Genomic DNA, 24,991 nt, shown 5'->3' with positions numbered 1-24,991 from the left:
CCATACATAATTCGTTACCACAAGAATCATGCTGCCAAACCCAGCTCATTGCTAGTGTAAACAGGATCATCCCCATGCTTGCAGATGTCCAAGAGACAGGAGCCAAAAACATTTCTTAAGATTTCAAGCATTGCATCTTGATTAAATCAATATCACAGGGATGTGGTGAGGCATTCTGGTTCATTCACATATATAGCTAGATCAGTTTCCTGACATGGGCTGCAGACATTTCCAGTGCACATCTTCCTCAGTCTGGATTGGGATTGCAGTGGTGTGTGCCTGTTTTAATTAGTCAAAGGATTCCCAGTCCAGACCAGCCCCCGTATGCTACTGGGAAAAGCTTGTATTCAAGGGCATGCTACATGATCGATCAACATCATTTTTAGTTTGGAGCCATAGTGTTCAGCTATAGGAGTTGCTACAGTGGCTCATGCGTTTGATGGAAACAGCTATACAAAACATACCCCTGAAGGATTATTCCAAAACATGTTGCTCCCCCCACAGAAAATCCTTTCTTCAGGAACCTTGATCTCCTTCCTCCCCCCACTTCCATCTACCTCCCTGCATTGTACATGGGATCTACTGGGATCTCCTGGGAGATAGAGACGGTACAGCCTGCAGTCCTGCAAAATGCAAGGCTGGTAGGGAAATCTTCCAAACCAAATCATTTCTAATTGGGAGAAGGGCAGGTGAACGGGAAGAGAGGGGACACTGTTACTTCCAATATTTCAGGGTTAGTTCGGCTCTCTAAACTCCTAGTTGCGTGTTCTCTCTTACAAAGCAGAATAAAGATCATTTGGAATTGAAAATGTCACAACCTATTTCCACTGCAGAACTACCCCTCTGCTTTAGCAGTCAGAAAGTATTGAGCATTCTCCTGTCCCAACTTGCTGCTCGGTAAATACTGTGTGTGCCTGGCCTGAATTGTGTAGCTGGGAATGTATATAATCTGCTCAGTTCACTTGAGGGCAAGCACATGAAGTAATCCCACTGCCAGTTTTGCCAAGATCAAAAGGACTTTGTATGCTGATGCTACCATCCCACACAGTGTTTTGGAATCTCAGGAGCAATTTGGGGAGCAAATATAATAATGCAGTCTGCTGGTCCTGTGCAAACTTCTGCAGGGTTCAGGAGTGGGCTGACTGCCTTGCCTGCAAAGTCAATGGCTGGAATCTGCATACAATAATCAACAACATTCATCTGAGGATAAAGGGATGTAACACCCATGAATGTACTGTGAGTCCTCAGTTCCTTGATCTTCATGTATTATTATATGCAGATATAGTAATGCCTAGTATAATTGCAGTGAAACAAGATTGGCTTTGGGCTTCCTTTTAAACCTGCTAATGTCAAAGGCATGTTTGACAAAAATATATCTGGGTCCCTTGCACCTCCCTTCAGTGAATTTAAAAACGGATAAAAAAAAAGAAACCAGGCCTGAGAAATCAAATTTGAGGCTTCTGGGACAATGCTGTAACCCATAACTGTTGTTTGCATATCACTTCATAAAATATGCAGAGAGCTTTCCCTAGCAAAATTATATATATATATATATATATATATATATATATATATATATATATATATATATATGAAATGTGAAGCTGAAAATTGCACTGCACAGCTAACCAACTTCAGTGATATTTTTTTAATCAGATTGAACAAGCAATTATGGTTTATAAAATAAGACAGATAAAAAAAATTAATCTGGAAAATACTGTCAACAATTTAATGATATAATATATATATATATACATTTTAATATTAAAAGTAAATTGTAAATGTGTCTTTATAAACAATAGGCATAAAATAGATCTATAATAGTAAAAGCTCTGCCTCTCTTTTTAAAATGCTTTTTCTTCACAGTAATTTCTTAAGTATGTAATATTTTTCCCTCTCAAAGAAGTAGTGCAATTTGAACAACGTACATCATGTCAATGGATTAGAAATTCTACATCCCTTAATACAAGTCTTTGTAAATCTCTTGTAGGAGTGGATGAAGGCTCATATCTGTCTCCGTTTTCTTTATAATTTGCAACAGCTGCACATGTTCTGTTACAATCTGTCTGAGGTCTGTCATTTTCTGCAGCAATTTTGCAAACAGCTGTGATGACTCTGGGTGATTCAGCTTCAACTGGAGTTCTAAAGCTTGCAGCAAATTGTCTTGGATATCTTCAATGGGCTTCACATTTATTAATCCAGGGCGATCTAAGAGGGGAACAAAACAGCGGGGGGGGGGCGTTAATCAGAAAAACAGACAAAACCCCACATATTTGTACAGCATTTCAAGCACATTATCACTGAAATATTCAGATTTCTATTACATCTCAGCTGGGATTTTTGTAGGTTTTGATTTTCACAGGAAATAGCATGAGGCTGAACGTGGAGATATCCTCCATCTGAGAAATGTTACTGAAATCTGCTCTGAAGGTCGGTGGTTAAAAAAATCTCCTAGCACTGAGATGAAGAGTCCTGAGGACGCTTCCCCTGCTATTTTCTCTGGAAGTGACATAGTTCATATACTCAGGTGATGTTGCTGCCAAACTATTGCCTTCTGGCGTTTTCCCTGTCTTTCCCAAGACTTAGGCTTGTGGTGGCTTTCAGTACAATTGCAATACTAGGCTTGCATGTGTGGCTTGGCAATGTCCTATTAAGGCAGCTGGTTGCAGGAATCATTTATGACGCACTTGGCAAAATGGTTGGCACACTTCTTGCACTGACTTGCCTGACTGCGCTCATGGAGACCTTTCAAAATAATAATAATAATAATAATTGTATTATTTATACCCTGTCCATCTAGCTGGGTTTCCCCAGCCACTCTGGGTGGCTTACAGCACATGTAAAAAAAGGTAAAACACCAAACATTAAAAATTTCCCGATACAGGGCTGCCTTCACACAGGCCAGCTGTTTGAAAGATGGGCATCTCCAGCTACCTGTCAAACAGCTTTTAGGAAGGGATTTAACCTGCCTTTGCTCTTAGCACCGTCACCACATTCTGTGCCCCAACGTTTTGGTCCCTCCCAATTACATTTTTCAACAGGTGGCACTTGCCATTTTCTTTTTTAATATTCTCATGTCAGTTATCTATATCTATCTATCATCTATCTATCTATCTATCATCTATCTATCTATCTATCTATCTATCATCTATCTATCTATCTATCATCTATCTATCTATATCATCTGTCTGTCTGTCTGTCTGTCTGTCTGTCTGTCTGTCTGTCTGTCTGTCTATCATCTATCGTCTATCAATCTATCTGTCATCTATCTCTATCTATCTCAAACATTTTGTACAAAATAAAAATCTCTGTCAAACGTTCATAGAAAATTTCATAGAAAGTTCTACACACTGCAAGTGGTTTAGCTGACTCACTTTAGGAAATATGGTCACTGCCTATTTCCTTCCACTGCGGAGCAATGAAAACATGTTGACATTCCTTTGCTCACATTTTTCACTTCTCGTGTGATTATTTCACTATCTTTTGTCACCAGCAATTTACTTCTAAATTGGTATAAAGCTTTTGACAAAAACAGCAGTCCTTAAAATAATATCTCATTTGCCCCCCATCCGCCTTACATTCTTAGGGGAGGGAACTTCAAGCTGTTGTTCAACATAATTTCTGGCCTTGTGTTGCGCTTCATTTTAAGGGACACACGCAAACTATAATTTTAGAAGCTTGTGAGCTGAAAAGATGGTGGGAAATATTTGTGTTCAAGACCAATTGCCAATAACTTACTGCTGCCTCTTTTGCTAATGTATAACCTGTTAAACTCACTTAGCCACAGGAAATGACAACTTGATAACCCAAACCTATGGTGTGCACACTGCAAAGCAAAAGTTAATAAGTAAATCAATTACTGAACCATCCAGCTAAATGGAGAAGAGGGGCGTAGCCTGTTTAGGGCTCTTTAATTGTGCATTGGGCACAAACAGGGGAGTGTGCACAGCTTTGTCTGAAGGGGCTATACTGATATGGCTTAATAGGATCTGTGGCTTTCCAGGGTTCACAGCAAATGCTATGCCATCACCACAAGTAACCACACCAGTTAGTTGCCCTTACATCAAGGTTTAGAGTGAAGGGAGTGGATATTAGAGAAGTATAATTTTCAGGGTAGCTTGAACCTTTTGAGACTGAAAGAAGACCATTTCCCATGTCTCTGGCTATGTAAACCTGGTTGTGAAGAAAGAGGCCATTTCTGTAGCATATACTTATAAAAATCCAGAGAAATGGGGAAATAAAGGGCTAGATCAATTCATCTTTATCATTGCTGCTTACTTGAAATTTGTTGCTCTAAGTAATGTGGATCAAGCAATTTTACCACATTCAGGTTATATTCAAAGTTATGCATTTTTTCTCGCGAAAATGACAACAAATGTGATTTTTACCAAAGCTATACCATGCACCATAGATGGAGGAAATAAAACAGAACTAGGAAGGAAGGAAATAGATCATAGTTATTTCTTTTTATTTAAAAGAGGATTTGCAGTCTAATCCAAAATGACTGAGGTAACAAAAGGGTGAATTGGCAGTGGATATGGTAGCTGGCTTCTGTCTTATTAAGTTTTATATATAATCAATAGTGACTTTCCAAAAATTAGGAAAATCTGTAACAAAAATTATTTGAAGGATTTTTGCCCCATAAATCATTATTCCACTATCAGCTCTTTAGAACTATAAACTATAAACCCTGGATTAGCTATCAATTTGTGTTTTTTACCTGAGGAGGTAAGCAATATCATATATGTTTGTGTGTGTGTACACACACATACACTGAGAGAATGAAAAAGTGTAAGCAGAAAGCCACTGAAAAGGAATATTGCACACATAAAAACGATCTCAGCATTTCCAAAATTAACTATCAATAATAATTTATTCAATCCTTTCTAGATATATCTTTATGTATGAAAGGTCACAAAGTATGTATTTCTTCATAGTTAAATGATGTGGCAGTTCTTAATATTTACAGATGTTACTATTTTGGCTTTTCGGGGATAGTGTAGCTTTAAACATCTGGTTGCCAATCTACAGTATTACCCTGAAACATCTGGATTCTGGATGAGGCAGCAATATAAAACTCAAACAAGCATGAAGTCTATAGCCTATTTCCAGTGTTTCTGAAAAGCTAGAGAATTGCTCATTTGTTTGCCTCACTTAAGAATTAGTATTTTAATGAGGCAAGTTCTTTCTAAAATAAGTCTGAATGAAGGGAATCTTGATGATTTTCAGCCCATTGGGTGGAATCCAGTTAGTGTCAATCTGATGAAAGGAGGCATCTGTCAGCAGAACGGGGATGGGGGCAATTTCTCCTCCCCACTGCAGAACCCTGAGCAATGCCTGCCCCCATTGCTTCAAAGAGTTATGGGAACCTTCAAGGAGGAGATGTTGCCAAAAATTGGCCCCTTTTCTGTTCTGATGATGGATGCCATCTGTCAGCAGGGTAGCGCCATTTAGATCCCATCCTCCCTAATGAAACATAGTTGGAATTTGAATAGCGACGTTGGAGTATTATGAAAGGAAAATAGGAAGCTGCCTTCTACTAAGCCAGATCATTGTTGTCACTGACCGGTGGTGGTTGTGGCTCTCCAGGGCTCCAATCGGGGGTCTTCCTATATATTTATCAATACAGTTATCAAAATATTTTAGGGCAAATTGAACAGTGGTAACAAAGCATGAAGACTGAGGGCTAAAACTACCGACAGTGCTAACGCTTTCAAAATTAAAGTGACATCTGAACCACTACAAATTATCTACAAGTTTTAACTATACAGCTCAAAATGGTGGGGCTGAAAAGGATGAAAATGGTTAGAAGAATGTCTTTTCTAAATGTGGAAGCCTCTTTTGTTCCTCAGCATTTTCTCAGAGTTAATTGTACTTTCTGTTAATCATTGACTTCTGAAATGTTCATAAGAATGATTTTATGTTCCATGTACACATGCAAAATTACTGTGCATTTCTTATCTCTAAGAGAAATTGCTACTGAAAGTCAATAGGTATTTGGCTGAGAACCCTTATCATAGTGCTGCTATGAATCAGGCATGACTCAGCAGTTGCGTGCTTAACCATAATGAGTACAGCACAAATCAGGTTTCGGGCTTAAAGAAATTATCCTCAGATGTACATATGATTAAATGTGCTTCATTTTTCTATGAGATCAAAAGAACAGATTTTGAAAAGGTAGGTAGGGACGGTGGTAGCTGGTGGTTAGGTTCTCATCTCCTCCCCTCCAGCTTGTGAGCAATCTTTAACCATTTCATGTACTGGCAGAATGACAAAATAGGGATTAAGAAACTACAGTTTAAAATAGGTTAAGCATATAAATACTTTACACATGTGTGTGTACAACACACACATAGATTCTGCGTAAAACCTCTGTTTTAAAACTGCAGTCTTCAAGCCATTTGTTCTCTCGGATTTTAAAGTGGTTTGTTAATGTGTTACATTATTCAAGTGATTACTGCAATTTTCACTTGCAAACTTGAACGAGTGCTACTTCACCAGAAACCGTCACTGCTATTCATGTCCTAGTGATGTCCAGACTAGAGTACTGTAATGTACATTATATCTGAAAGACAGTCTGGAATACAGTTAGTACTGTAGAGAAGATTTCTATCTGTTACTAGGTGTGGACTGGCAAAAAAAAAAAGCAAGCTTTGAAACTGGCATATTATACCTACACTGTTTACAACTTTGCTTACAAGATAAATCAAGGTGCTATTTTTCATAACTGCAAGACTAAATGCAGGGAGAATCCTTTCCCCATATGAACTCCTAGGAATCTTAAGGGCAGTCACTGAGAATTTGCTATCAATTCCTTCTTCATAGAAGGCAAAATTGTCACCCTCCAGGAATACAACCTTTTTTGTGGAGGCATTGGAATAGTGGAATGCATTTCCTTAGAAGTTTCATCTATCTTCTTCTTACGTTTTCTTACCAAAGGTAAGAAAAGGTAAGAAAACACACACATTTTTAATTGTGACCGTAGGAATGTGATGCTTGCTTTTCCAATATTATTATTATTTGGTTTTCAAAAAGTTTTTATTAATTGGTATTAACTCCACTCTGCAAACCACTTGGTGAACTTTTAGAAACTTGGGACAGAAATATTGCAGATTTAAAAAAATTACATAGTCAGCTGTAATGATTCATGACATTTGGGAAGTGACAGGCTTTCTGGTGACCTTAGAGGTGGGGCAGGCACATTGGGTGGCTTGTGTGGAAGGAAAGATGTAACCTCATTCTCCCGCACTCTGAATGCCGCTATCCCCATCCATAAAACCTTAGAAGCTTCAAATGAAATAGATGGGATTCCACATAATCTCATTTCAAAAAGAGGGGATTTCAAAACGTTTTATACTCTAGCAGAAAGTGTTGCCTTCAACCTCTTCCCTCACCTTTTCATTCTGATAAAGACCTTATTCATTTTTTCCAGTAAGCTTGTTGATGCTTAAGTGGGTGAGTATAAGCCTATGGACTTCATTATCTGCTGCCAATGGGCAGAATTCAACTAAGTTGTTGTGTGCATGGAACAAGGCACACATGCAGGGCACTATGTGGAATCCCACCCAATGTACCCTTGATATCATTAGACTGGATGATAAACAACATTAATTAAACTGGTAGTCTATTGACTTCAGTGGGTCTACTCTGACTCAGGTAGATCTAGCTCACTGAAAATAAAAATTGCCAAATGAGATACCACATAGAATATTTGGTATTTTGAGGAAGGTTCAGACTGTTAATAAGTGCTAAATACCTCTGACAGTTAAATAAACCTTTGTAGGCAAAGGAAGGATATGTATTGGGATATACAAATCAGAAATTTGTACAACTGGACATGCTTTATATTTGTAGCTACTAGATCAGCTTCAGAGGCACCAATGACTGAAGTACAAACTGTTTTGTAATTCAGTACTAATATTTATAATTATCTATATTTGTCAAATTAATATTACTTGTAGTTGGGGAGTGAGGCTCACATTAATCAAAAGATTTTAGCGTTATATTATACTGCTAGGAGCCAACATTTAAAATGACTTTATCTAATAGAAAAACATTTCTGAAGTTGTACAAATCCCAGTTTGCAGTCAAATACTGAATTCTATTAAAGCAAATAAGGGAGTTAACAGTATGTTTCTCATTTATAGACTTTTCATTAATATGGGGAAAACACTCCCAAGACCATTGGCTCATATTATAAAAGGCCCTTTTGGGCTTCAAAATTTCATTGTAGCTATCCAAGAAATATAGCAGGGATCCCACTTGCCTTTAGTCAGTTAATTCAAAGTCCTTGGGGACCAATTTATTCCAAAACCTTTCTCAAGTAAAGATATTCTGACAGCATATGTACTTGATAAATGTGATTTTAGTTAGTCTAATGAAAACACGTCACAGAGCTGGAGTTTCAAGTGAACATGAGAGAAGCGCCAACGAGTGATTAAGCCCTTTAAAACCTGGCACATGTCAAGCCATGAAAATAGCGAATGCAGCTGGGAAGCAGGAAAGGAGACAGAAGAATGCACATAGGATTTGCGGGATGGGCTGTGCTTAGCAATGCTAATGCAACTCAGGGGGACAACAGCGGCACTTGGAGGATGTGGGACGAGTGCCCTCACTTTGGGGAAGCTGGTCTCCTTGTGGCAAGGGAATGCCATTCAGTTGTAGAAAATCCCAGGTTCAATCTCTGGCATTTGCAGCTTAAAGGATCAGTAACAGGTGATATGAAATGGCTTCTGCTAGAGGCCCTGCAGAATTATTGCCAGAGGAGGCAACAAACGAGCATATAGTATTGCCTGGCGTATATAGTAGCTTCCTATGCTATATTTTGTGGTGAGGCTGTCAAGGTGAGGGCCATGTGCAACAATGAGGTAAACCAGGTGCAATGGAATGAAACCAGTACAGTAGTTAGAACGAACCAGGAGGCAGGATTGAGGAACCAGCTTGGTGTCAGGGCTGAAGGGCAGCCAAAGGACACAGAAACATGACAGAGCTCAGGAATACCTGTTGCTCAAGCAAGGGTTAACTTGGACAGGAAGACCTCTTATACTACTTCCTGTCCAATGGCCAGCTTGGCTAGGCAGTCAGTACAAGGCGTGAGGATACCAAGATGCTTAGGCATATGGGCAACATGCAGTTCAGAAGCTCACCACATGGGGCAGTAGCTGCAGACAGACCAGAGCAGCTGCTGACAGAAATCCCTAGAAATCTTGGAAGATACTTTTAACCTCTCAGGAAGGACAATTTCATCTTTCATAAAGGCAGATGCTTTATTGGCCTTCATTTATTTCCCTACCCTTTTATATTAAGCACAGTGACCAAAGCAGGTGTGGTGATGGGAGATTGCTCCAAGTGATACTGCAGTGCCTAGTGGATCACTCCTTCCCATTACCCACATCAACACTTATCATGCCAGCAGTTGCATCATGTGTGCCATAGGGTTTAAAGGGCTGTTTTGCTTCCAGTGCCCTCTGTATGAAATCAAAGGAATATGCAGGTCAATTTAACTGCATACATTCAAAGCACATTTGAAGTACACAGCTACCCACAAAGAATCCTGAGAACTGTAGTTGAACCCTCAGAGAACTACTGCTCCCAGCATCCTTAACAGACTCAAGTTCCCAGGACACTTTGGGGGCAGCCATGTGCTTTCAACGTATGGTGTGGAAGTGACCATAGTGTGAAGTGGATCTTCGAAGGCAAGAGCCTACTTATCAAATAGTTTCAGAGTTAACCATGAGGATCTCAAGGCAGCTTACCAGGACTCAGTAAACCCAGCTGCCATTTCCTTTCCTGCAGAAACAGGTAAGGCATCAAGCCCTTTGCAGGGCAAACTATACGGCTAGTGTGCTGAGATATGCATGGTGGCTCAAGGTTCACTCCAGCCCAAGGATAACTATGGTTGTGTCACACTTACCTCCACTAAGAATGATGACAGCTATAAATATTGCCAGGTCACTGTCGTCTAATTCCAGTGCGTTGAATTTGACAGCGAATTCAAACTTGGGCTCCATAAAGTCACAAAAGGGTTTCCGGAGGCTCTTCAGGAACTCCCGAGTCATGAACCCTTGACCATTGGAAATGAGAACACCATCTTTATTCATCATGGAGGCAAGGAGTGTGTAGATGATCTCATGAACCCCATATTTCAGGAGAGTTACTTGGTCGTTCAGGTCTAGATTTACAAAACCTGGAATGTTTTTGGCAAATTCTGTGATCTCTTGAACAGCCTCGACGGAACGGAACTGGCAGCGCTGAAAGATACGGATGGCAACCTCTTTATTCTGCTCTTGCATGGGGGTCAGATGTTTGCACTTGATCTGGTCTTCTCCCATCTTTAAGGAATTCATGTCATAAATGACAAATGGCTGAAAAAGGAAAACACAGCTGACTGTCAGGCTTCCTTCCTACATAAAGCACACTGTGCTACTGAAACTAGACACACGGAAATTAGGAAGGATGAATCATGGTTCAAGAAGAGAAAGAAGTTGACAGGGAATGAGTATGTATTCCCCTGGCATACTTAGGGGAGTAATTTTAGGAGTCAAAAGCCTCAGAGAGCAATGAAAGCAAAGAGGGTTAGGATGCTTAAACCATCTGCAAGTGAGCAAATCAGGCCATGACATTTTCCCATGCTTGCAAAGAAACTAGGTTTTTGGAGGTAGGCTGCTTTACAAATTGCTCCATGCAAACAAATTGATTTTTGTTCCCCTAAACAAAGTCACAGTTTCCTTTAAGGTAAACTTCCATTTGAAAAAAAGAAGTAAACAGACTAAGAACATTGGTTTTTTTAAATCATTTTCGAAACACATTATTGTCGTTGATTTTTATTTTTTTTACTTTAGCCTGAAAAAATAATCTTTTTACAAGAATCCAGAATGATCATTAAGAAACTAACACTCTTTAAAGCCAGGATTTAAATTGCCATACATCAAGTGGTTTCCCTAGAAACACACATTACAAAGCATAGAAACTGCAGATTCACAGTGGTGTCATAGTCTAGCAACAACAGCTAGGAAACTACTACGGATGAGACTGGACCCAGTTATCTCAGTTGAAAATGTATGACAGCTACCTCAAAATAGTTCATTTCAACCCAAATTGCAAGGTTACATAAATAATTTCATTTTAGATAACTGAGGATAAATGTGATCAGTTACACAGTATATAACTGTCCTAAATGCACTTAAAATGTGCATCACATATAGCCAACGTACTGCTCCTCAGATGTTGTCGGATGACAGCTCTCAGCAGTCCCAATGGCCAGGGACTTTTTGTAGAACAGTTACACTGATATTTATATATTTCATTTTTGGACTTGAGAAATACTATACCTCATTTCCTTGGTTACGGAACATTTTTAAAATTCAGTTCCCTGGAAATAAATTTCCCCTATACCCTGGGAAGTATGAAGATTCTGCAAGCAGAGACATCTCATTGGTTTTCTAAATATCCCCTTCAGCACTCTAAAACACTTCAAGACTTATTCTTATCCATCATGCCAGCAGGATATTGAATATTCTGCTGATGTTGGGGGTCTTTCACAAATTCATACAGCCCCTATAGCCTGTGGATCTTCTGTACAGGGTTGCATCCTAAACCACTGATCCTAAATGCACAGAGGAATTTAGTATTCTGAAGTATTGATATGTTTGAAACATTAGGCATGGGGAACAATTAATCTGGGTTTCCATAGACTTACTGAACACTGCAGTACAATGTAATTACAGTATTCTGAATATATTCTTTAAGAATAATTGTAGTTTTTCAACCACCACTGAAAAATTATTGTCCCTGAGGTTAAACCAGGTACATTCTGTGGTATCTGATCAAATATGGCTATTTTACATTATGTTTGTGATAATCAAATAAAGAACATGGATATGTAGAACTCATTTGTTCCATTATAATATACTGGGCTTACAGTTACAAATGGTAAAGAGAAGGCACAGCTGCAATACCCACAGCACATTAATTAAACTGGACTGCCAAGTAACTATTTAAAAACCAAGGCTTTCTTATTCACAATTATTCTCATTTATAGACAGCAAGTTGAGTTGCTATTCCAGCAAACTGAAGCAACGTATCATTAATGACATCTGTTCCTATTCACTGCTCTGCTATTTGGATGAAGATATAAATATAAATGTTAGCAACCTTTTAAATAAGATGCTCTGTTCTAAGCAGCATGGAAGAAATATATTTCACAATAGCCAAGAAAATGTTAAATGAATGTTTCAATTCAGTAAGGAAACATGCAGTGCTGGTGTGCTGGTGTAGCAGGAAGATGCAAACTGGTGCAAATTGGAGAGGCTGAAATGGACTCTGTAACTTGCAAGTTTATTTTGCCATAGCCAGTGAGAGCTGTACATTCCAGAGAAAGGCTGGTTACTTAGTAATTTTAGACTGCACAAACTACTAGAGCATTACCAATCATTTACATGTGACGCAGATGTGGGCACAATTAAAACGAGGAACATAACTTTAAATTGTGTCCATAGTAAACATTTTGACGTTTTCAGAACACAAAGTCCATTACAGTACAAATAATAATAAAAGTTTTACTCATTATTTACTGAATGAGCGCATTTATTCTTACTATAGTGCTTTTAAAGTGTGCTTGAGAAAGACCATTTTACAGGGGGTTGTCTTTTCATTTATAGTTTTATGCTGGTAAATTCTACCCTGATGGCAGGTTCTTCAATGTTCAGAGACAAACAAGATCACATGAGCACACCCCATATAAATTGCATGAGCAGTGCATTAGCATGTTGTTCAAACACCACAAAGTCACTTACATGGTCCAAATTAACTAGCTCACCTTGGCTCACCAAACACAAGATCACTTGGGCAAACTAAACCCTGAAAGCTTTTGCAAATCTTGCAAAAATAACTACCGTAGGGCTATTAGGGATGTAACAACAGTTCTTCAAAATTGACTATTGTACTTGGGCTCCAGTTGTCAAACTATTTCCTTAGGAACAGTGTGGAAAGGTTTTCTGAGCTGAAAATAAATAATTTTTAAGATGGGAAAGAAAGGAGAGTATCAACTAATATTCAAGGTATGCATCACTAACTGTGATGCTCCTTTGATGTAATGCCGAGTACCCATGGGAGTAGCCAGTATTGATGTTGGGGGGGGCGGCGGCGCAGTAACGAGCTCCAAAAGGGCTTTGCCCCCAGGTGCTATTGCTCCTGGTCTGGTGTCTGCCACAATCAGATTATATGGGGCATAGATTGAATTGCTATGCAAGGGCAGAATGCAGTCACTGTTAGGCATCAATAAATCCCAACGATTTCAACCAGGAAGATTTAATCTCATGCTAATTCTCCCATTGATTCGGAGGTACAAATAAGCCGAGTTTGGGGTTCTCTCATGTTTGTCATTTTCCCAGTCTTAAATTCGGTGTGCTACATATATGTATCAGTTTATTATTATTTTGTTAAAAAAAGGCCCAACAAAAAAATCTTTAGCATTTTAGTGTGCATTTCTCACAATATACATATTTTTGCCCAATATATATGCTTTTGCAATGAATTTCTCTTTCTTATGTTATTTTCACTAATGCATACATTTTGATGTACAATTTCCACCAATGCCCACTTTTTTGTACAAATCATTTGTGTACAACATGCCTTCTGGAAGTGTGAATTAGGTACTCTAAGCCATCAACTGACAAAGGTATTATGTTCCAGGGATCAAGCCTAAACCCAAAATTTTGGGTGGTATTTTTCCTGGATGCCTGGGGTGGTTGTTGTTTTACCAAGCATGTAAAGCTGAAAGTGCGCAAATTAAATGTATGTAAATTATGGGTATATTAAAATGTGAACCAAACAGAATTTCTCCCCCGTCCCTATTCCATTGTACATAGAAAGTGCTTAACTTTGTTTGGATTGTGCCAACCCTATCTAAAGAATCACATGCAATTCAGATGCAATCTAGATAAGAAACACCTACCACTCATACTGATTTACAATCCCTTACATCTGAATACTCCAAAGTTGCAAAGGAGTCTGCAATGTCTGCTGTTGTCCAATACACAACAGCACAATAAAATGTAATGGCATGATCAAACATGTTTAGGGCCAATTCTGTGCATAAATTAACATAACTGACTCTGTAAAACAAAGGAAGAGGGCAATGAAATCCACAATATTCTATATAAGCCTAAAATAGTTTTATGGTGTCATAAGGTGGATTGTAATGCTGCCATGTTTTATAATATAGTAAAGTCACACACAGCAATAGATGTTATATACAAAAATGTTTCGTTATGTGCTTTGATTCTGATTTCCTTAATCCTTCCCATTGCCTACTTAGAATCATTTAATACTTTACATTGGCTTCAGAATCATATTTCTGGTGGTCACTTTGTTAGTACTGCTGCTTGTATAGCCAAACAGCAACACCCATGCAGAACAGGGAGGTATCACAAGGCACTGCAAAAAAAATCTGTATTGCTTGGTTTTTGGTAATGAGTAAAAGGGTGATGAAAACAAGTTTCCTCACCTTTTTGTGGCAGGAATGTTCAAAAGGGAAACAGTCAGGTTCAGTGCAGTGTCACTGTGCCATTCAGCAGCTTTTAGGTTCATTGGTGGGCATAGAGCTTTGCTGCTTCAGACTATGGGATGCAGGAACAAAATTGGGATTGCTTTCGAGGTGAATCAGTATCATCTACCTGGAGTTACAGGGTCCTGGGTGGTGGCAATGCAGGAAGGCCTCCTTACTTGCATTTTGGGTGTGGCCAGGGCAAGGGAGAAGGCCAACTATTTTCTGTTGGCAGGTTGTCAACCTGTTGGCTGCAGGCTTGGATTGGCCTGCTAAAATTCATTCTTTCTTTAATGGTTTTTCCCTCTGCAGGTGGTTTGTGCTTAAATAAAGGGGTGTGTAGTTTAACTCACACTCTGTATAGTGGGGTAGGAAAGCTGAAAAATATAAACACCCGGCAACCAATGCATCTCTTTCGTTTCAGATAGTATGTGGGTCTAAAAAGCCCAGGACACAAATTTTCACAGCCTTCTAGCAGCTATGGTGGTAACGTATTTAGTGTTTACTCTGGAAGTGTATACAGTGGTACCTCGGGTTAAGTATTTAATTCATTCCGGAGGTCCGTACTTAACCTGAAACTGTTCTTAACCTGAAGCACCACTTTAGCTAATGGGGCCTCCTGCTGCTGCCGTGCTGCCGGAGCCTGATTTCTGTTCTCATCCTGAAGCAAAGTTCTTAACCTGAAGCACTATTTCTGGGTTAGTGGAGTCTGTAACCTGAAGCGTATGTAACCTGAAGCTTATGTAACCTGAGGTACCACTGTACAGTCATACCTTGGTTTTTGAACAGTTTAGTTCACGAACAAATCGGAACTCGAACGTCGCATACCTGGAAGTAGGTGTTCCTGTTTGCGAACTTTGCCTCGGAAGCCGAACGTCCGGTGCGGCTTCCAACTGGCTGCAGGACACTCCTGCAGCCAATCGGAAGCCATGCCTTGGTTTCCAAGCGTTTCGGAGGTCGAACGGACATCCGGAACACATTCTGTTTAAAAACCAAGGCACGACTGTACTCGATTCTGACCAAACTAAGCTTCCCGATTTATATTTTCACAAACCCAAGTCTCAATCCTAATTCCTAAAGATACAACTATGACTGCCCAAACAAAATAGTTTTTGAAACCTGATGAAACCCAAGCCATTTGTTTTAATACTGCAGTTTTTTGTGGTAAAAGTACTTTGAGTAAGAAGAGTTTTCTTGCCAGCAAGGGCTTTCCTATACCGAGCTGCAAGCCAATTAAGTACATCTTAAATCAATTAATCACGAGTTTTAATTGCGTCATTGATTGTATTGGTTATACTTGCATAAATCCAAAGCTCGGTTGGGGTGAATGTTCATTAAGCAATATACTTCCTTTGATTTTAGACCAGGCATAGGCAAACTCGGCCCTCCAGATGTTTTGGGACTACAACTCCCATCATCCCTAGCTAACAGGACCAGTGGTTAGGGATGATGGGAGTTCTAGTCCCAAAACATCTGGAGGTCCAAGTTTGCCTGTGCCTTTTTTAGACGCTGCACCTATGCAGAGCAGTGAGTATTATCTTAGAAAATTTGTGTGTGTGAGAGAGAAGGGGGAAGATGCATCTAGTTTTAAGACAGTGCTTGGCACCTGCAGTTTTACAAAGCACTTGCAGTGAGAAATAACAAGAGCTCCATGAGAGGATAATTTTAATGATGGGTGAAGCTCCAGAGGTAGAAATCCCTGTGCTCTTCTTTTAAGTCGAGACAAGAGTGAAGCCTGTTGCAGGCCGGAGCCTTGAGTACCCCACTGGAACAAACACAGTGCCTCAGATCACAAATGGAGCAGTCCTTTTAGAGATTTTTCTCAGTAAAATAAAACCTCTCTTGTGAGGAAAAAGAAATATATGAGCTGACTCAAGGTGCACAATTCGAAGAAAGAATAAATGTTGGATTTTAGTATAAAGTGTTACACTCTGCAAAAGTCTGGCGGCAGTACCAGCATGAATCACAAGGAAGGAAGGCCAGAAGCGACATCTGCCTAGGAAAGGATCTTTAGGGACCTGGTCTGCATAGGCAGCATATGATGCTCAGGATGTTTGAAATAAGTATTACAGCATCTTCTCTACTGGATAGCCCTGCTGGATTAATGTGGGAGATAACCTATGGAAAACAGGGTGACGGAACAGGAAGAAGTGGGGCTCAGCAAGTCCAAAAAGGTTATGTTGACCTTCGAATTCTTGTACTGCATTCAAATATTTTATTAGGTTATTCAAATAATGTTTACTTATCCTATCTAAAAACATTTCCTGTGTTTCCTAGCTTGAAAGATGTAATTGCCAAATGCAGGAGGCTTTAAAAACAAACTAACATAAAATACTGATCCGTTAGTATGGTAAATCATTTGCCCGAAAAAGAGAATAGGAAGCAGAGAGAACTAACCGATTTGTCTGTTGCCTTCCCTGTCAAGATCGCCCTCGCCTTGGCTTTGGTTAGCGGGAAGGACTTTATGTATGAATCATACAGGAGCTTGGCAAGGGCCCGCAGGTCAGCAGACTCGGGATTTAGCTGGTCGATATCACTTGAAATCTCCGCCAAGAGCTTCTCCTTCTCAGCCTGTGGCATTCGCCCAAACCGGATAGCTGAAGGAAGGAGAGCAGGGAAAGGAAAATGTTACAACAGGAACGAAGCGCAGCTAACATGCAATTGTAAAACTCTTTGCAAATGCTATTTTTATAGGCAAAGTCTTCTTCTAAAATAAAAAATGGGGAAAGTGCATTACAAAGAATGGAAACATATTGATAAACCCATAAAATGTGCAGGCCGTGATAGAGCTTCATAGACCAGTTCCTGAGAGCATCTGGGCTTGGCAACCTCAGATCACAAGCCTGCAACAAATTGTGTAGTTATTAGGAAAATTTAGAGGTATTTTGTTCATTCGACTAGAAGCCTGAATAGAGAGGCTCCAATTCATTTCAAGGGCATGTGCATTCGGCAGTTGGGTGGCCAGATGACTGGTATTGCCAGCGCCTCATGATTAGGCTGGCCTTCATCAGAGCTGTCAAACATCAATACATCAGTACCAATAAACAAATTTAAGCCTCTCTGAATCTTAAGCGTCTCTGAAAATAAATCTCTTGAAATAAAGGAGGGAAAAGTGGGAGGATGAATTGTGGTCAGGCTGTGGGAGTATGCTAGATGAGACATTTGATAAATGAGGTGTCCACCATTATCTCCCTATACACTGCACAGCAACTTTGCACAGCTTCCAAGGGCCATTTTTATTTATATATTTATTTTTAGTATGTGAGCACTCGACACACCCTTGGTTACATCATGTTGCTGGGTCAGAAGCAGCATTTTCCTCACACCTGGAAAGAGTCTCCGATGGCCCCAAACACAAGGAAAACTTTGATCAGCAGCTTGCTTCAGTGCTTGTCACTGGGCATGGACACTGACTTATTTCCATCATAGTTGGTTTTCAGTGAGCCCTGTTCCCAAGAAGGAGCACCTCCCGGATCTCCAGCCACTTCAGTCTGGGTACTTTTGGGATCAATTCTTCACAACACCATCAGAATTGAATGGGGCCTAGCAGCTCCACAGGGAGCAGAGACTCTCTCAGTATAGTGTACATTTAGACATCTTTCTGAAAATATCCCCTCGCTACGGATTCTTCCAATAGAAACCTTTGAATAAATGGCCTACTGATATTTGCTTTGGACTCCAGCATGCAGTATCCTTTTCTCCCTGCACAGACAGCCTATACATTTCATCAGTTGCCAACAACAGTTGCCAGTGAAAAATCATTGTCAAGCTGCCTGATGCTTTGCTGTTGGGAGAAATGGTTTCCTGCGTATCCTCAAACCTCATACATTACCCCAAAGCCTGCATGTGGAAAATCTCGGCATCCAAATAGGTTGATTTTGTTCTTGCTGGGTGAATTTGTACATGCATTATGTCTGTGATCAAAGTGTTGGATTAAAAGACATAGGAAACCAAAATGTAGCCCTTAGTCTATAGACTAGGCGTGGCTAACCCATGGTCAGAAACCCCAATAGGGTTTTTGTGGTCACCAAGCCCTCTAATATTCTGGCTGAATTGTCCCTCAATGTAGTGCTGCAGAGCACCCATTGTGGTGTTGTGGGTCATTCACCAGCACTCCAAACACTGAGCACCTCTGCCTCAATTTATCCTGCAAAGTCGGTTCTTCTCCCTCTGAAGCACCACCATTGCAAGGAGGTCTTAGTGCTTCAGAAACAGTGAGGAATTGTCAATGTGGGGCTACTTTGGAATGTTTTGCAGTTTCAGCTGTATGTATTCTATGTATCTTGAAGAGCTGTGTGCTTCCCTTCCTAAAAGTGGCAACGGTATTATTTACAGTCTTCATTTCTACCACACATTTCCATGTACTTAGGCTTTATAGCCCTTAATAGAGCAGGCAACTGACAATCCCTGTGTTCCTAAGCTGCCCTGCTGTGTTTGCCTGCAATAAACTCACAGTAAAGCACATTACACCTTTAACAATCTGAGAATTTCCTAGGTAAGTGCTATAAACCTCAAGTGCTGGAGGTTAGCTTAAGTTGCATTGTGTCATATGGCTTCCCTTCTCAAGTCATAGAAAGCAACTGTCGATGATGGACAGGATGTGATAGCTGATGGAAAATCCAGACAATCAGGCTATCACCCTAAAATGTCAAGTTCTTGTATGGAAAAATATGGTCAGGTTAAAATTATGTTGTTGTATTCAACAATATATTCAGGTTCGTTAGGAATATGAATAAGAGTTTTGGCACAGCTGAGTTGAAAATTTGTTAGAACTTTCCCGTTGTTTATAAATAGTCATGAATATCATTTATTTTAGTCAATAACTAGTAGTTTCAATGTTATGCTATTTCTGAACACCCAGTGGAATTGCTATGTTAATTCAGGCTTCCTCAACCTTGACCGTCCAGAAGTTTTGCGACTACAATTTCCATCATCCCTGACCACTGGTCCTGCTAGCTAGGGATCATGGGAGTTGTAGGCCAAACACATCTGGAGGGCCGAGGTTGAGGAAGCCTGCGTTAATCCATACAGATGTAGGAACGTCTGATCTTTTATGATTTTATCATTTTGCTAACTATGTGTGATGTTGTGGTGAGATCTTGCACTGAAAATCTGAGGTAGCACATTTATCAGTATCCTTGTAACTCCGAATAGTGAAGTCACAAACAATTTACACAGTGTTTGCTCTTCCTAGCAAAAACATACAGTAAATGGGAAGCATGTGAGGAGAAAGTTAACCTGTTGGATAACTAGCTAGCATGAAATGGGAGGCGTATTTATCACTGAGGGTGGCATTTGGTATTACAAAAGGCACAGGCCTGTAGCTGAAAACGGCAATCCATTGTCAAGTACTGTACTTTCCCTTTTCATGTAACATAAAACTTACTCCAGTATTATTATACTGTGTTTCTTCTTGTTCTTTGACAGCAGCAGCTAAAGTTCTGGTTTAGGGACAAGGATAAGTAAGTTGTACGACAGTGTTTGCCTGTCACAGTAATAGTACTTAAAAGTTTACTATGAATGCACAGAAGGCTCCCGCTTTGTTCTTGCCCTCTAGCAAACAAGGGAAACACATCATAATCCCTGTTATATACAAACAAGAGATCACAGTTTCTTGTACTGATAATAAACTACCATGCTGAGCCAAGGTTTGCTCTTGGCTTTCCGGTCACAGCCTGCTTGGAGTGAAACAAACCACAATCCCTGGCTCGGACATAACACTAAACCAGGGATTGTGGTTTGTTTTCTTTGCTGGCTAGAGAGGAGGAGGAGGAGGAGGAGGAGGAACATTGGAGTGATCTCTCCATGCAAAGTGGGCCACTACAGGGGAGTGGAGACGGGGTAACTTGAAACAGGGTTGCAGATCCTCACAGCAGCCACATGACTTGCTTAACAGCTAGCTTTGTCTGGAGTAATATTATATGCCATGGGTTGTAGTCAACTAATGTTTATTAAGAGTAGACTCGTTAAAAATAATTGACCTAAGTTAGAAATGGCCCCTGATTAATAGTTAGCTGACTAGTTAAAGGTAAAGGACCCCTGGGCAGTTAGGTCCAGTCGAATTCGACTATGGGATGCGGTGCTCATCTCCGCTTTCAGGCTGAAGGACCTGGCATTTGTCCATAGACAGCTTTTCCGGGTCATGTGGCCAGCATGACAAAACCACTTCTGGTGGAACGGGACACCGTGACGGAAACCAGAGCGCATGGAAACTGTGTTTACCTTCCTGCCACAGTGGTACCTATTTATCTACTCACGCTGGTATGCTTTTGAACTGTTGACTACCACCCTTTAGCTCTAACCTATCCTGACAGTCAATATACTGATCAGGATGGGCTTGTGTTGGCAGTTGTGGTGAGCTGTGAATTCAGCAGCTACATGTCTGTCTCCTTTGTTTCAATGATACATGGGTGTAGACAGCAGAAGGAGGGCAAGCATCAGACTAAACTTCACCAGATGGTAGAACAATGACAATGACAATACTCTGGATGATGCAGAAAGCTTATCCTATATTCAAGGGAAACATCAGCACCTAGTTCCCACTCACAAGGATGAAGAAACAGCCTAGATCTCCAGTCCACACTGAAAGACAGGGAGCTATAAGACAGCTGCAAGAAATGGTAGATCATACCAAGGAGACAGAGATATAAAACTACTGCCAAATCTTTTAAAGAATTGCTACATTTTTCATTCTGATTCGTAGTATGAAGCATAGGTTTCAGCGGGAGTCACTGTAATTTGGTTTTATCTTTTAAAAGCTTTTCTTAACAAGAGTGGAAGTCTAAGAAGTTCTACAAAAATATTTGTGAAGGTTTTTGTCCTTAAAAAAACAAAACACAAAAGCATATTTGAGAGAATATTTATCATAACAATTTGTTTGTTGGTATTAGCATACCAAATTAAGATTTCCTTTTGGCGTCAGCAAACTGCATTTTATTATGAGAATAACAAAAACCACACTGACTATATTTTCCCAGTCATGCCTGCAATTCTTTTCTCTTTGAATTACATAAGTCTTTATGTTATGACATTCTATTCCTGTTTTCATCTGGCTTTGCCAAGGAAAGTCTCCAGTATCTTCATTATAATTTCTTCTCTCAAGGATTCTGATGTTAGGTATTTTCACATGAATTCATAAAGATAACCTTAAAGGCCAGAGAGGATGTATTTTAAACTGTCCTGCGTCAGCACACAAAGTCTTGGCTTGGACCTCACACAACAATAAAGACTAAGCTATCTAAAACTGTGGTCATTAAGGGTGGGAGTAGAAGACCACCATCTTTCCAGATGTTGTCAGTCTCCAGCGCCCATCAATTTTAGCTAACTAGGCCAATAGTCAGGGATGATGAGAGTTGTAGTTCAGCAGCATCCGGAAGACCACATGTTGCCCACTGTGGGAACGGAAGATTTTCAACACATAATAGTGGGGGTGGAGGCAGAGATGATGCTCAAGTCCTTTCCTACCCACCACATTTCCTACTAACCACTTTTCTACAACTCCCCAAATCAATTTTTCCCCACAGACTTCCATACTCAAATTTACAGCTATATGTGATAGAATTTGAGGCACCGATGACAAATAGTCCACTGCTCATGTAGTATATTTTTTTTTAATCCAAATGTGTGGTACCTGTGCTGTCCATTTTTTTTTTTTTTTAGTAACCTTTATATTCCATGTATTAGCTTGGAAACAGAAGGATACAGCTTATTTCTAAATGTATGGCTGAGATACCATGATGCAATAACAACAGAAAACAGCAGTAGTGATGGGAACTTAAAGAATGATAAATATTGCTTGTGTACAACAGGCACGGCACATAAATAACAGCATATTGCTGACAAATGCAGATCTCAACCAGCTGTTTGGCTTGGTGAGCATGTTTCTTCTTTCTGGAAGGAACTTTGTGCTTGGGCTGCTGTGTGAAGTAGCACTTAATGGTCCTGCTTCAGTTTTTGTGATTGCTGGGTTTCAAACAGAGCTGTGGGCCCAGCTATACCCTTATCTGGACAGGGATAACCTAACTTGTGCTGTCTATGTTCTGGCAACCTTAAGGTTAGATTACTGCAATGTGTTTTACATGTGGCTGCCTTTGAAGATGGTTTGGAAACTGCAGGTGAAACAACTTGTTTATACATCAAAATATGTCATAATGCCAAACTACTGGAAGAAGAAGAAGAAGAAGAAGAAGAAGAAGAAAAAGAAGAAGAAGAAAGCAATATTCTCACCATTATGTGACATTCCAACTGCAAGGCATTTCTGGAATCTGCAGTACTGACATTTATTTCTGCTTTTCTTATGAATGCGACAGTTGAGATCACACCGATCATAGATTAACTTTAGCCGGATTGTTCTGCGAAAGAAACCCTTCAATGGGCATGAAGGAATGGGGAGAAAATATTAGTTATTCCATTGCTTCCTGCCTTATCTGTAAAAATGAACATCTATCCATTTATTCCGGAGATACCTGTGCCACAATATGTAAGGGGAAATTATTCACATTACAAACAACAACCCATTGCTCAGAAGTTCAAACAGAAGAGCGAAGTATTTTATAAAATATATTTACTTACAATAAGGTTGTCTTGGTTTCAATGGATGTTTCCATCAGTGTTTTTTTTCTGGGGGATGCAGGGGGATGCATACCCCTAAACATTTTGTGAATCTAAGTTTGGCCTCATTGAGGGGCAGTATTTCAATATGAGTAGGAAAATGAGAGTACCCCTAAACAGTTTTTTTAAAGCACTGATTACCATCAGAAGCATACAGGCTTGGAGGTATAGTGGTGCCTCGCAAGACGAAATTAATCCGTTCCGCGAGTCTCTTCGTCTAGCGGTTTTTTCGTCTTGCGAAGCACGGCTATTAGCGGCTTAGAGGCTATTAGCGGCTATTAACGGCTTAGCGGCTCAGCGGCTATTAGCGGCTTAGCGGCTTTAAGAAAAAGGAAACAAACTCGCAAGAACTCGCAAGACGTTTTGTCTTGCGAAGCAAGCCCATAGGGAAATTCGTCTTGCGGAATGACACAAAAAATGGAAAACTCTTTCGTCTAGCGAGTTTTTCGTCTTGCGAGGCATTCGTCTTGCGGGGCACCACTGTAGCTATGATTTACACAACTACAAGTTACGAACTTGTTACATGTAGAATAGTAGAAAAATATTGACTTTAGGTGTAACAATTGTTTATTTTATTGATTGTAACTTGGCCAAAATAATATCCTAAATAGTAATTTGGAGAAACCGGTTGGGTTAAATTATACCTATTTAAAAAATATATATTTACAGCGCTGTTTTAAAGAAATGCATTTCTGTAATTTGAAAGACTATGTATGACAAAAAAAATGTTATAGCTTGAACAGCTTTGGACGTCTTGTGAGAAGTGTGATTTCTGTTTATTTGGCGGCCCTTGACTGTATGAGAGACACTCTCCTATTTCTGTTGAACTCCTACCTGAAGATGCATTTTGTCTCCTTAGAATATTATGATTCAGCTTCCATTTCAACTAGAAATGGAAGGCATTTCTAGTTGAAATCAGCTTAGAAATCAGCTTAGAACAGATAAAACATGTGAAAGCTCCATGTCCTGTTCACTCATCAGAAGCTGTGTGATCTCGCATCTCAGATCATGGCAAAGGAATAAATGTTTTGAAATGATAGAAAACTTTTTAAAAGGGACAAATTTTACTGAAGACTGCCTACCTTGCAGCCTTCACATGCATGCACTCCATAATGGAATCCAGACGCTTTGTCTCCGCAAACCCTGCATTCAATAGCCATTAGAGAATTGGAGGTCTCTTCATGAGGTTTATTGTACATCTGCACTTTTTCCGAGAAGTATGGTGGAGAAGGAGGCTCCATCTTGATTTCATCTGAACAAGAGAAAGCGTTTTAAAGGGGAATTAACTGTAATCTTGAAATGCTTGTCAACATAGGCAAAACTGGCAACAGATCTATCTAGTTACAATTAGCAATCAATAAATTAAATGTACCTATGAAGCAGCCACATCTAGCAAAGGGCTATGGAGAAGGTATTAGTTCAACAGCCTGAACTATGAGCTGGGAATGTGTGGGGCAAATATCATTTCAGTCATTAACTCAGTGGCGTGTCTTGGACAAACCACTGGCCAGGTCAGGTGTCATAACCAAATCATGGTTTCGCCCTCAGACTCACACACCCATTTCTTCCTCTATCTTCTCCTCTCCACTCCGATCGTAAACATCTTGGCTGACAATTTGTACAGCCTAGATGTTACAGCAAAGTACAGCTGCAGTAATCATAGTTTGCTGTGACATGCAACCTGGAAAATTTTTAATTGCCACAAATCATAGTTGGCCTCTAAACCAGAACTGGATATCTCATTCAAACAGTGGTTTCAACTGAGGTAAACATACAGGGTTGTAGGCCTGATCAGAATAAAGACATCCTAGTTATATACATTTATATAAAAATGTA

At 39.9% G+C, this 24,991-nt stretch overlaps 1 protein-coding gene and 1 long non-coding RNA gene across 5 annotated transcripts in view; one reads left to right on the top strand and one right to left on the bottom strand.

Annotated features, from left to right (window-relative positions):
• Positions 1-1,633: 1,633 nt before the first annotated feature.
• The window catches only part of PPARG (peroxisome proliferator activated receptor gamma), a 60,504-nt gene continuing 37,146 nt past the window's right edge, over positions 1,634-24,991 (bottom strand). For all 4 annotated transcript variants that reach the window (XM_081848305.1, XM_081848308.1, XM_081848307.1 and 1 more), the window contains 5 exons: positions 24,238-24,407; positions 22,772-22,910; positions 16,943-17,142; positions 9,914-10,364; positions 1,634-2,208 (listed from right to left, as the gene is read on the bottom strand). In XM_081848305.1, the coding sequence (XP_081704431.1) occupies positions 1,961-2,208; positions 9,914-10,364; positions 16,943-17,142; positions 22,772-22,910; positions 24,238-24,407 (1,208 nt within the window). In that variant the 3' untranslated portion in view covers positions 1,634-1,960. The remainder of the gene's footprint in view (positions 2,209-9,913; positions 10,365-16,942; positions 17,143-22,771; positions 22,911-24,237; positions 24,408-24,991) is intronic.
• LOC309334394 lies at positions 9,122-15,548 on the top strand. Its single transcript, XR_014153074.1, has 3 exons — positions 9,122-9,257; positions 9,751-9,801; positions 14,970-15,548. It is a non-coding gene; the product is annotated as an uncharacterized lncRNA (long non-coding RNA).

This window comes from Podarcis erhardii (assembly GCF_964252035.2).
Source record: "Podarcis erhardii genome assembly, chromosome: 2".
Classification (NCBI taxonomy): domain Eukaryota; kingdom Metazoa; phylum Chordata; class Lepidosauria; order Squamata; family Lacertidae; genus Podarcis; species Podarcis erhardii.
Note: the sequence above shows the minus strand (reverse complement) of the source record. Positions and strands in the feature narration are given on the sequence as shown.